We start from the raw sequence: 12,074 nt of genomic DNA on the forward strand, positions 1-12,074 counted from the left end.
CCTCCTACTATTAATATTTTACAAAAGAACTAATGGGACAGTTAATATATTATGTTAATTTGATATTGATTTTAATTTAATTTAATAAATTTAATATTTCAATAATATGATGACATGTTATTTAATTAAATTAGGATCAAAATTATCAAATATATAAATGATCATGACTAAGGGTATAATTATATTAATTTTTGTTAACTATCACGACAACTCTTCTCTATATTAATAAAATGAAATATAATAATATATTTCAACAATTTTCTAGAAAATTCCATTCCAATAAAAATAATATTTTATATTTTTGGTTGTGCTCCCGGTTCCTAAAATTTTGTCTTAATTAATCCGGATCGCACACCTAGTTTTGGTTGTTAAGTCTCCCAGCAGAGATTTTTTGCATACACAATGACTCGAACTCAAGACTTACCTAAGCGATATCAAACTGCTTATCACTTGAACGAACTCTCGTCGGTATATTTTCATTGTGTATTATCACATAAAAAATTAATACAACCAGCCAGTCAAATTTGTCATGAAACAAATACAGTAAGGTTAACAATTGAAAAAGAAAACAAAAAATCATAATTTAAAGAAGCAGCAAAATCCAGAATGTTAAAAACTTGAAACACACTATAAATACTTAAGCTTAATGATTAACCGAAACAAAGAGTTAAACCCGTTGCTGCTTTCTGGTTTCCATCCTCTCCAACAAACCAGCAATCTCTGCTTGCATCCTCAGTTTCATTTTGTAATAATCACAATGTGAATGTTCCAGGACTTTCACTTCTTCCGATTTCCTCCGTCGTCTTTCCTCGGTCTCCTTCAAACGAAGCTTCGATAGCTTCTCCACGTACTCTTCTTCCACCTTTTCGGATTTGGCTCGGATCATCCTCGTGTAATTCTCGGCATCTCTCCGTGCTTCGTCTGCCTTGCTTTGAAACATTATTGCTTCTGCTTCCTTGATCTTTATCATGCTCTCTATGCTGTCGAATCCGTCTGTGTTTGATAACCGGCCGAACTGGTACTCGTCTTTGTTTTTTAGGTCGTTTGCGAGAGCAGTTTCGAGATCTTTCTGACTGCGGTTGTTTGGAAGTAAATCGAGTCCACTTGACTTGCCTGCGCTGTAGAAAGCGATCTTTGGAGGAACGGGAGTAGCCGGTGTGACGGATGATTCATCTTTCTGAAGGTCAACTTGTGTTGTCGTCAAGTCTTTTGAACATGCACCAGATGCGGGAAAGTCCGATAAACCATCGGTGTCTGTTTGTCCCGGCCGGAAAGGAGAAACTAAGGGTTAAGATGAGAATATCAGCAATATAGCGAGCTCGATATCGGAAAAAGTATATCGAGATATGCATGCAAACAATGTTACAGGAATTATCAGCAATATAGCGAGCTCGATATCGGAAAAAGTATGTCGAGGGCTTCTACTATGATAGATGTTCTTAGACAGAAAAAAGCAACCAAGACTACGTACATGAACACGACACATTATACAGGAATGATCCTCATAGCATATGCACTGTTTTTGGCTAATCCATTCACTCAATCATTGAAAGCCCTTAACGATCGGCCCGACTATTCGGCAAAATAATGTTGTACGTCACAAATGAGGCCGACTTTTAAACCAAAATCATGAGATTATCACATTCCGGGGTTTCTAATGTGCTGCTCTTACATGCCGTCGATAATATTTGAGAGTTCCCCGACTCTCTGCACATATCGTTCACTATATATAGACGTAAAATGCTATAACTAGAATGCATATTTATAACTAAAAGTTTTAAGATCAGTACTCAATTGAAACCCTTCCTCTTCACTCCTAAGTCACTTGAGCTTATATTACAACAAATATCAAGAAGCAATGCAATAAATATGTGTTCCATGAAATTCAATCGATGAAGCATGACAAGTTCGCATCGAAAAAAAATAGATAGAAATACTTACAGTTGAAGAACCGAAGAATTGTGCTACACACATCACTAGTGGACATCATTTTGCTTTGGAGCCGGATGAAGAGCTCATCAGCTTTCATGTGCAAGTCCTTGCCTTTCTGATCATCACTGCCCCTGAAAATATTCCGCACACAATCGAGCTCCTTCGTTAGTGTTTCGGGATCCCATTCCTTTGCGCAGCATAAAAACACATCCTTAACGAATCCAAACATTTCCGACGCATGACCGCAACCTATGCAGTGAAATTGCATTTCGGTAGTCCCAGATGGTCCCTTTAAGCTAGGACCTGGCTTGATAAGGTTCTTCTGCATACCACAGGCAGCATGGCACCAATGAGAACATACGTCGCAGCCGATCCAACTGCAAGTATTGCTGGCGTAATCAAAATTCAAGCATATCGGACACATGCAAGAACTGCAAAACCCCTTATTTGTCAAGCATACCTTACAATCACAGTCATCTACAGGCAACAAACTCTTGCAATTCAGATTCCTACATCTCATAAACAAGAAAATATCGATCAGCTCCGTCATGGGAAGCCGGATTTTTCCGGACAAGAAGCTTTTAATGCCTGTTCTCACTGCAACTAAGACTTCTAGCTGGTCCTTATGACACTTTGAGAGAGTCTCCCTAGTAAGATCAGATCTCGCCTTCAGCCGGTTTTGAAGTCCCACTAATTCATCCTTCTCTGGGGTTGATATAAGATTCCTAAGGTATTCTTTACTCAATTCCACTGTTTCCTCAGGGAGCTCCTGCATTTTTTGAGCCATGGAAACGATTGACTCGGATATAATCTTACAAAGGATTCTGTCTGGTCTCGAAATCTTTCCGGATCTCCCACCATCCTTACTCTCCAAAACCATCGAATCGCCACAATGATTATCAGAACGCGGCTTAGCAGACAATTCGGATGGGAAAAATGAATGATTATCTGAACTAGCAGTTCTATAAAGACTGGTCAAAGCAACTCCATCGCCAATTGGCCTAAACCGACTATGAACAGATCCGTTAGTACCCTCACCACCACACCAAATCTGATCATCTTTCCCAGCAGAACACTCGAAATTCTCGGTCGAATTCCGGGTCAACGAGCAGCTCGGATTATGCGAAAACGGCAGAGAGTAAGAGTATGACAACGAAGCAGCAGTGAAATCATTAGAACAAGTGGTTTGTGTGTTATTGTTTGATGGAGCCAAAGACATTACACTCCTACTAGGCCTTGATGTATGATTGTCTGGAAAATCGCCATTCTGCAAAGCATTTGAAGCAGTTAAAGAGAGAGAAACATCAGGTAAAGCTAAAGACAGATTCAAAGTTTCAAGCTTTGGTCGTTTCTCATTCCCTTGAAAATCTTCCTCGGCCTGTCGTTTTGAACCGATCCCTTTACTTTCACTCAAGCTCAAGAAATCCCTTTCAACCCATTGCTCGTCTTGGTTTGAATTCTCGGAATCGACAACTTCTTTGCCTTTGTAACTAGCAGCAACTTTTTCCAGCAGGGTTTTCCCAGGAAAATCTTTCCCGGAAAGCAAACCCAGTTTGGGATTTTCACAAAGGTAGCTAAGAGTGAGTTCTTGTCCTTGTGATCCAGAATTCCCAGGCTTTGAAGGCTTCGATAAAGGGTAACCTCCATAGAAACCCACCTTCGGTTTGAGAAAATCCATACCCTTTTGTAAAAAACTCATTTTTTCAACGGAGGTCTCCTTGTTTTGAAACAAACGCGAAACCTTGCTTTGAGAGCTTTCATCTCCTAGACAAAGGAGACTACTTGAGAGATCTTTATCTCCAAAACATGGCCTTATCAAACTCACACTGAAAACAAAGAAACAAAAAGAGGATGAAGAAAATGATTAAGAGACTTAGCCAGAGAGAGAAGGGTGGTAAATTAAAGAAGTACAACTTATAGGATCAAAGTATAAATTTTGAAAAGGTATCTAAGAATGCTTTACTATTTTACCTTTCATACTTTATATTTTGCTTTAGTACGTCATAAGACTGTGCAACAACGGCTTGAAATTTCAAAGGTTAATCTTTCAAAAAGTTTTCTTTTTTATTTTCTTTAATTTTTTACCCAAATACTAATATTAATTAATAGTGGATATGATTCCTGCAATCATATAAATGAAATACTGTATGAAAAATGAAATAAATCTATCATTTAAACATAAAATGTTATATATATAAATCTGGGGAAATGTATTCATCATTCATGTATGTCATCTATTGCATCAAGTGTAGCCTAATGCCTAAAATCAAGCATTCCAAGCTATAGATTTCATGTCATACACCCAAACTTTTCACATCAGCAGCAAATCAGTGGCATGGATCAAAATAGAAAATTAAAATGTTAAGGAAATTTAGCAGAAGTAATCTTATGATCTTAGCAGCCATTGCTAATTCATCTCGATTATACAGAGCAGTGCCGTAACGAGTATCACGCTAGACATGTTCGGAAAATTAGAGCTTCAATGTAAGATCCAGCGAAGATGTATCTGTTATTGGTGGCGATGCTGTTGCTACAAAACTTATGTTTGAACTTCGAGTTGAATCTAGAGGGCAATCCGAAGCCTGGTTGCTGCTGGCTCCTTCATTCACTTGCCTGAAACTCCCTGGCCAAAAGAAGTCAACGTCATCTTCTTCCATGAATATCGGCATCCCGAAATACCCTTGATCAAACCGTGCTCCAGCTCTTGTGTCCAGAGGCCTCTGGGATTGCATGGTTCCGTGGTGCATAGCAGAATGAGCTTTGATCCCGAGAGACCGAAATGTAGAACCATGAAGGGGCAAAGATGCCAAGCTTGTATACCTATCAGACAATATCCCCATCCGCATTGCACGCTTTGCCATCGTCCTCTCCCTCTTATGAGCATTCTGATGTCCACCCAGTGCCTGCGAACTATAAAACTTGCGCCTGCAATAATTACAAGAGAAAACCCTCGGGATAGTCGGTGACAAAGTATTGACCGCTATCTCACTACTAGTCTCTCCGGTTCCCTTCGTCTTGGCATCACTGGCACTGAAATGGAGAGTCAGGTCTAGGGAAACAGACCATGAATCTGGTTGAGCCTTTACAGGATTCGTGAGGCATGAAGTAGTGGCTGTGCTATCCTTCGAGGGATCCGAGGATGCTTCTTGCAGACACACGTTGGAAGCTGCTCGGCTATTCGCGTCTGAATCATTTTCGGATTCTAAACTCGGGTTTGGTGGTGTCATTCTCGGGTAATCAGCAATGTCTACTGCTTGTTCCGTTTGATATCTCTGGTATGAAATGTTACTGTGTTAATTAGTCGGATCTTCAACACCTGCATGCAAGTAAAAGAAATGAAATGTTATACTGTCAACAAGAACTTGCATTGGATAGCTGGACAAAACTGAAACACAGACCAGTCACAACTCACAATAGGCATCATGAACAACAAAGGAAAACATTCACAAATATCTATACCTGTGTCCAAGTTTCATGTTCGAATTGTTCAAACCTTGCAGTAAGGACAGAAAGGATGCGACTATGTATTAACAAATCAATAAGCAACAAAGAAACTTCTCGGTCAGAAACATTTTGTGTCTCGTCAGTTCAGGAATTTGGGTTTTTCTGTTTCTTGCAGGCCATGTACATAAAGAAATTAGAAGCTGGACTAGCATTCAAGCAACACAGGTCGATAAAATTCACCAACACAAATACTAGAAAGCTTTCTTTTTGACTTTCCATTACCAACTAGAAGAAGATGGTAATATATAAAAAAAGATGGAGCAAATTGTTCAATGATCGGCAAAGCTCGGAATGCATTGGAATAAAGAGTAATCACCTCAGGCACACAGAATCAAACTTAACCTAGTGTTGAATATATTCTGTGGTTTCTCATTTCTTCCTTAAACTCTCTATTTCCCGGCTTCATAGCGCTCAAGAGTGACAATTCAAATTATCGAGTTTTTTAGGAACAACAGTTCTTCGTGATGGAGGAAACAACATGCGAGATATCGAGTTCGAGCATTTATATTAAAACTACCTATCATGGTACACAAGGACCTATTAGTGAGGACTTCCTTTCCATGTTACTCGGATTCGTGTGTTTTATTGCAAACACAAGAGATCAAAAAAGAGTTAAAGAAATTAGTGTCCAGTTAAGGCCAGGGAGCTTAGCAAATAAACGAGTCCAACACTTATCGGAGAATCAATATTAGAAATCCTAGGATCTAAGATGATCGATAGGAGGTGGTCAAGTTTCATGCCACGAAAATTACAGTTAACTCTCCTTGATTTCATATGGTCCCATATGATTCCTAGGAGCATCAATCATGAACGCAACAAGATGCTTGATTCCATAGAAAACACAGCGCTAAAATCACCGAGAATCAATGAAGATAACAAAAAGTTCTACATATTCGACCCCATTTCCTTCTCAAGCAGGGATAGACCAAGGGGCTGCCGGCCTACTGGGGTGTTGTCGCACTCGCACCTCATGAAAATTTTGAATTCCTATATAATTTAGTTTATGTATTTCCTTTGTATTTTCTTTAGATGATCTAAGTTCTCATCCTTGCAATTTTATAATTTCATGCACCTAAATTTCTAATTTACTTCTTAAAGGTTGACACTCATGACACAAAGCGAGCACGGTGTCAAATGAAGAACATCGTGGAAGACTTTCAGTATACAGAAGAATAAAGTAAAATAAAATAACCTAAAATTGATCTATGAGACATACATACAAGCCATGAAAAGAAACAAGATATAAAAACCCAGATTTAGAATCCAGGTAACAACGAGCCAAGAAAAAAAAGGGTTAAAATTCAACAAAATCCGAAGCTAAAAACAAGAAAACAAACATGTCAAGAACCGAAGCTTAAAATCAGTAAACACAAACCAAAAGCAGACTCAAAACTATGGATTTAGGGGGGGGGGGCAGGGATTCTAGTTTTTACCACAAATAGTACAGTGATTGTTAAAGAAGAAGAAAAGTTGAACAAAGATTGCAAAAAAAAAAAAACTCAAAGAAAGTAGATGGAATACACTAACCCAGTGGTGCAGTGATTGATGAATTTGAGTGGGGAAATGAGAGAGAAAACATTAAAGATTACTGTAAAGTCCCACAAAAGAAGAAAGATACTATGAAAATGTTTCTCATTGCTTTTCTCGCTCCTTTAATTTTCTTTTTGTAATTAAAAAGTTGTTTGTGGTCAGATTCTTCTTCCCAACTGCTACCTTTGTCAGATAAGAACACTCCCATGCTCTCACTTATGGAATTTGCATGGACATGACCCTTTCGTCTCACACTAGCCCATACTTTTTCTTCGAAAATTATTTTTCCAATAATCATATGAATAACTTCTTGTAACACTGAATTTGTTATTGAGCAATTAATTATATAATTAGTTAATTATTATAGGATAAAACTTCTAAATTTATATTAAGAATTATAAAGTATTAAAAAATAGTTACACTATCGTTGATGGGAGGCTATGCTTGAATATTTATTTTGTGAATAGGAAAAGAACAGTGAATTAAAAAGCAGTGATAAAGAAGCCAAAGAAGATAAGAGTTGTAAAGAGAACATTATCCTTTTGCTTGTGGGAGTGGCATATGATATTTCTCATTAATTTGAACTCCAAATTTTTTTATTGTTTTTCTTCCTATTATATATAATAATTAAATAATACAAGTTTAATTTTTTTTATTAATTTATAACGATCATAAAATAATATTTATTTAAATAATTTTTAATATTTAATAATTAACGTTAAAATATTTTTACGAATATTATATTTAAACTCAATACCTCTAATAAGAATAATCATTTTATCGATAACTGGTATTGTTCGATTCGTGTAGATACAACTTTTAAGATTGGACGTTAATTATTAAAGTAGAAATATAAGGTTATTGTTTGATTGGAGGTGACCAAGTCTTTGAGGGGCTATTTTAGCGAATTGTTAAAAGCATAGGATCTGACAACTAGGGGTGGAAAATTGACACGTGTCTTTAATTAAGACATTAACAAGTGTGGTCCAAAATCACCTGACCCTCCCTGTCTTGCTCGGGTCGGGTCGGATGAGATTGGACTTTTGAAATGTTTCAGTGTGACCAACCCATAACTTTTGTACAATAGGCTTCTAATAAATAACCCAAATTTTGTTCTGGTCAAGGGCATAGAGTCCATGAATCCAGCAGCATTGTTTGTCTTCGTTAATTACACTATTATAACTTAGGTTTATGTTTTGTCAATTTTTTTCCATTGATTTTGAAAAGTAATTTATAATTATTTTCATTTTTATTTAATTAATACATAATTAACAGTTAACAGATGATATGATGTGGCAGTTAAATATTTTAGTATAATCACACATTTGATATGTGTTATTTATATATTCTTTCAATTTAATCTCACTTTTAATAAAATAAAATAAATTTAATCATACATTCGAATGATGTCATGTGTCACTAGTACCACATGTCACTATTTGGTTAAGGACTAATTCTATTTTAATTTAATATATTTATTTTTTACTAATGGACGCTTGGGACCAAATTACTTTTATATTAACTTAAATTTATATTATTTTTATATTAACATAGCAAAGCAAATTGGGACCGAAGGGAGTCGTGGGTCACTTGGTCTAAATTACTTTTATATTAACTTAAATTCATAATGTTTTATTTTTACTCAATCATTTGATAATTAACACTTAAATATCCTACGATCTATGGGTCCCTCAAATATTTTTTAAAATATCAATTAATATTAAAAAAATATAAATTTTTGAAAATAAATAAAAAATTATCAGGCCCTTCAATTAAAAAAATTATATTTATTTAAAATAAAAAATAATTTTAACCCCTCTATAATAAATTCTCACCCGCCCATAAAACTCTAAAAATAATAATAATTTCCTTAATTAATTTATGTAAATTGCCTATAATATTTTATTCGATATTATTGTATTATTTTATTTTGGAATCTTATAGTACATGATTTATTCTACTAAATTACAAAATGTTTATGAATGATTTGAAGATATTGTCTCCTACATTGTTTTAAGCCACTCGATGCCAATATTCTCATTTGTCCTCTCCCTAGCTCCCTTGAGCAACAATTCAAATTATCGATCATAAAATTATTCAAAAAATAATTTTATTATAAGGAATCAATAATTTAAAATAGTTATTCACTTAATCTGCTTACATATATTCCCAAAATGAGGAAAAAAGAGTCTAAACTAGGTATGGGCATGAGACCCGAACCGACGGGTTCCGACTCGACCCAACCCGATTGGGTCGGATTTAAAAAAAAATTGAGGTCACTCGGTTTTTTTAATGTGATGTCCGGGTCGGGTTCGGATTTAAGGTGAAAAATACCCTACTCGATCTGAAAAAAACATATAATGTTACTTTAAATATTCAGGAATAATTACAATAATACCTCTCTATATATTATTTTTTCAATTAAATCACTATTTTTATTAAATAAAAATATTTTTTTATTATTTCGGGTCGGGTTTTTAAGTTATATATCAAGTCAGGTAAAAATTTGTTTTGGTCGGGTCGGATTGAGTCTCGGGTGGAGGACTCCTTATTCTAGAGTCGGGTCGATTGAACTAAAAACCCGACTCATTCCCATCCCTAGTATAAACTCCCCTCAATAAGAATATAACTATGAATATGTTTGGATAAATAATTTTATTATATTTTTATTATATTTCAAAATAAAATAATTTTTTGGACCAAGAAGAAACTGAAAAAAATATTTATTTAAGCATGGATTCAATTTTAGTCTACAAAAACGTCGACGGGAATATTGTTATAATTTCGTAAAGATTAATCTTCCGAGATTGGTGATTTATTTTTAGGGTCAAATACATAAATAGTCCTCGATTATAGGATGTTATTTTATTGAGTCTCTCGACTATCAAAAGTTATAAAGTGGTCCCTGACAATAAGAATTGCTTTGTTGAGTATTTCGGCTATTAAAACTTACAAAATGGTTGTTTGACTATTCATTATGTTCCAAATTTGTGTCATTTTTCGTTAAAAATTAAAGACAATCCGAGTTGGATGTTAACATGTTGTGTGAGATATAATAAAATTTGATCATGTAATCTCAAATGATTATCACATCTCAGACAATATGTTAGCATCCAGTTTAGACTATCATCATTTTTAACAAAAAATGATGAGTTTGGAACATAATGATTAGTCGGGTGACAATCTTGTAACTTTTAATAGTCGAGGGACTCAACAAATTAACGCCCTATAATCATATGGTTATTCTATAACTTTTAATAGTAAGAGGACTAACAAAGCAATGTCATGTAGTTGGAGGATCATTTGTGTACTTTACCCTAATTTTTATTAAAAGGGTCCAATCATTGAGGCCAAGACTCGAGTGAGCATATCATATAGGTAGGCAATCAATGCCAATTGCCACCGCAATTCCGCAATGCATATCCCCCCGCCAATTACGGCTTGATAAACAAATCATTAATCAAAATAAAATCATAACACTAATTAATTACGAGATCATTAATCTCTTCCAACAAGACAGATTTGATAAAGCTTATAACCCCACTGGTTTAAGACTTCAAGACTTGTGTTTGTTTTTATGATATGATGTGAGATTTACATATTTTAAACAAAATTATTATTTTATGATATGATCAAACATGATATAATTATGATCAAAGATATGAATTTGTAAAAAAAATATTAAACATTTAGACAGTGTTAAATTATAAAATCATTATTTAAAGATATAATTAGAATGATTATTCAAACATTATCGAGTGTTCTTCAGTGTACTTTACCCACATTTTATGTTGTTTATAGAAAATTATGGGTATGAAAAGCTTTGAGCAGCACCCCCATATGGCCGACACGAACACACTTCGAGTGGGCAGCAAATGTTTTTACATAAAATAAACTTTCCAAGTCAACGAGAAGCCTAAATTTGTGAAAGGAAAACCCATAGCTATTGCTGCATGCTCATAAAGGTTTGTGAATTAATGGGTTTAAAGTAATATTAATAAGCATAAACAAGTGTTAATGAAGTATTGATTTAATGATGAAATTAAAATATTCAAATCTTAATATCTTAAGTTTTATTGTATTTAAATACTAAATATGAATTTGAGTCCAGCTTTATATCGATTTATGTCTATTAAAAATGACACATAAGCAAAACAGTTCTATTGCGGCGTTTTTAGTGGCGTTTTGAGAATAAACGTCACTGATTTTAAACATATAGCGGCGTTTAAACCCCAAACATCACAAAATAATACTTTTAGTGGTGTTTTTTTATTAAAACGTTGCGATAGAGTTTTACTTTAGTTACGTTCATATACATTTTAACCTAAGTTTTAGTTACCAATTGGAGTGTGTGTCGTCTTATAATTAGTTGACCCTGTTCCCATATGTAATGGGATAAGGGGAGGTAGGGTAGTAGGCTGCCCCCAACGTCAGGTTGAGAGCAGCTTCCGTGGAAGACCTCCGTTATAAATTGCCCTCAGTGTGTCGTCTCATCGTATGTTTATATTACGTGTAGATTAAGTGAAGTTTTGTATTAATTTAAATTCTATAATATATGCATGCCGTGTAAAGATTTGAGTTAGATTTTATGTTAGTTTAAGGTGACTTTATTTAAAAGTGATACACTTATTACAAGTAACTAAACTATTTTTTGTTTTAGGTATTTAAATTGTTTTTTGGGTCAAATTTAGTACTTAAAAGGTTATATTTAATTAGTTTAAGTTTTAATATATTTCAGTTAATTTTTTTTTACCAATAAGATGTTGATACGTCATACAAAATTAGATTTTTGTTTTGATAAAAAAATATTTTAGGGACTTAAAGCAAAAAAGAAATATAATTAAGGGACTTATTTTGACCATTAAGTAATTAAAGTACTTAAAATGATTATATATAGTAGTTTAAATACCTAGGGTTTGTTTGTTTTACGTAAAACATTTTCTGGAAAACATTTTTATTATTTTCCAATGTTTGGTTGGAGGAAAACTACTTGGTCAATGCAAAAACATTTGTCTGGTTAATATAATTTCTTTTTACATTTTTTTTGAAAAATGACTTACAGTCTGATTTTCTGTAAGTTATTTTTTAAAATTTTCACTTCAAATAAT

The 12,074-nt window shown here is 34.3% G+C and overlaps 2 protein-coding genes across 4 annotated transcripts; both read right to left on the reverse strand.

Annotated features, from left to right (window-relative positions):
* Window positions 1–518: 518 nt before the first annotated feature.
* Window positions 519–4,000, reverse strand: LOC120216140 (protein OBERON 3-like). Of its 2 annotated transcripts, none has more exons than XM_039213656.1 (2): window positions 1,942–4,000; window positions 519–1,281 (listed from the first exon to the last, which is right to left on the reverse strand). In XM_039213656.1, the coding sequence occupies exons 1-2, from the start codon at window positions 3,629–3,631 to the stop codon at window positions 668–670; spliced, it is 2,304 nt and encodes a 767-aa protein (XP_039069587.1). In that variant the 5' UTR covers window positions 3,632–4,000; the 3' UTR covers window positions 519–667. The 2 variants fall into 2 exon arrangements, with proteins under 2 accessions (XP_039069587.1, XP_039069588.1); XM_039213657.1 differs by having other exon boundaries at window positions 519–1,254; window positions 1,942–3,999.
* Window positions 4,001–4,190: 190 nt separating this feature from the next.
* On the reverse strand, window positions 4,191–7,142 carry LOC120216069 (zinc finger protein 7-like). 2 transcript variants are annotated; one of them, XM_039213589.1, is made up of 2 exons: window positions 6,964–7,142; window positions 4,191–5,248 (listed from the first exon to the last, which is right to left on the reverse strand). In XM_039213589.1, exon 2 carries the CDS (start codon window positions 5,157–5,159, stop codon window positions 4,404–4,406), a length of 756 nt encoding a protein of 251 aa, XP_039069520.1. In that variant the 5' UTR covers window positions 5,160–5,248; window positions 6,964–7,142; the 3' UTR covers window positions 4,191–4,403. The 2 variants fall into 2 exon arrangements, with proteins under 2 accessions (XP_039069520.1, XP_039069521.1); XM_039213590.1 differs by lacking the exon at window positions 6,964–7,142 and adding an exon at window positions 6,870–6,892.
* Between the last annotated feature and the right edge of the window lie 4,932 nt (window positions 7,143–12,074).

Source organism: Hibiscus syriacus, unplaced genomic scaffold (genome assembly GCF_006381635.1).
Source record: "Hibiscus syriacus cultivar Baekdansim isolate YM2019G1 unplaced genomic scaffold, ASM638163v2 tig00110156_pilon, whole genome shotgun sequence".
In the NCBI taxonomy this organism is placed as follows: Eukaryota; Viridiplantae; Streptophyta; class Magnoliopsida; order Malvales; family Malvaceae; genus Hibiscus; species Hibiscus syriacus.

Bases quoted from the DNA above. Each gene is read 5' to 3' on its own strand.
- LOC120216140 (XM_039213656.1), bottom strand. From the start codon at position 3,631: ATGAGTTTTTTACAAAAGGGTATGGATTTTCTCAAACCGAAGGTGGGT. The intron at 1,282-1,941 runs GTAAGTATTTCT...CTTAACCCTTAG, and splicing joins AATTCTTCGGTTCTTCAACT to TTTCTCCTTTCCGGCCGGGA.
- LOC120216069 (XM_039213589.1), bottom strand. From the start codon at position 5,159: ATGACACCACCAAACCCGAGTTTAGAATCCGAAAATGATTCAGACGCG.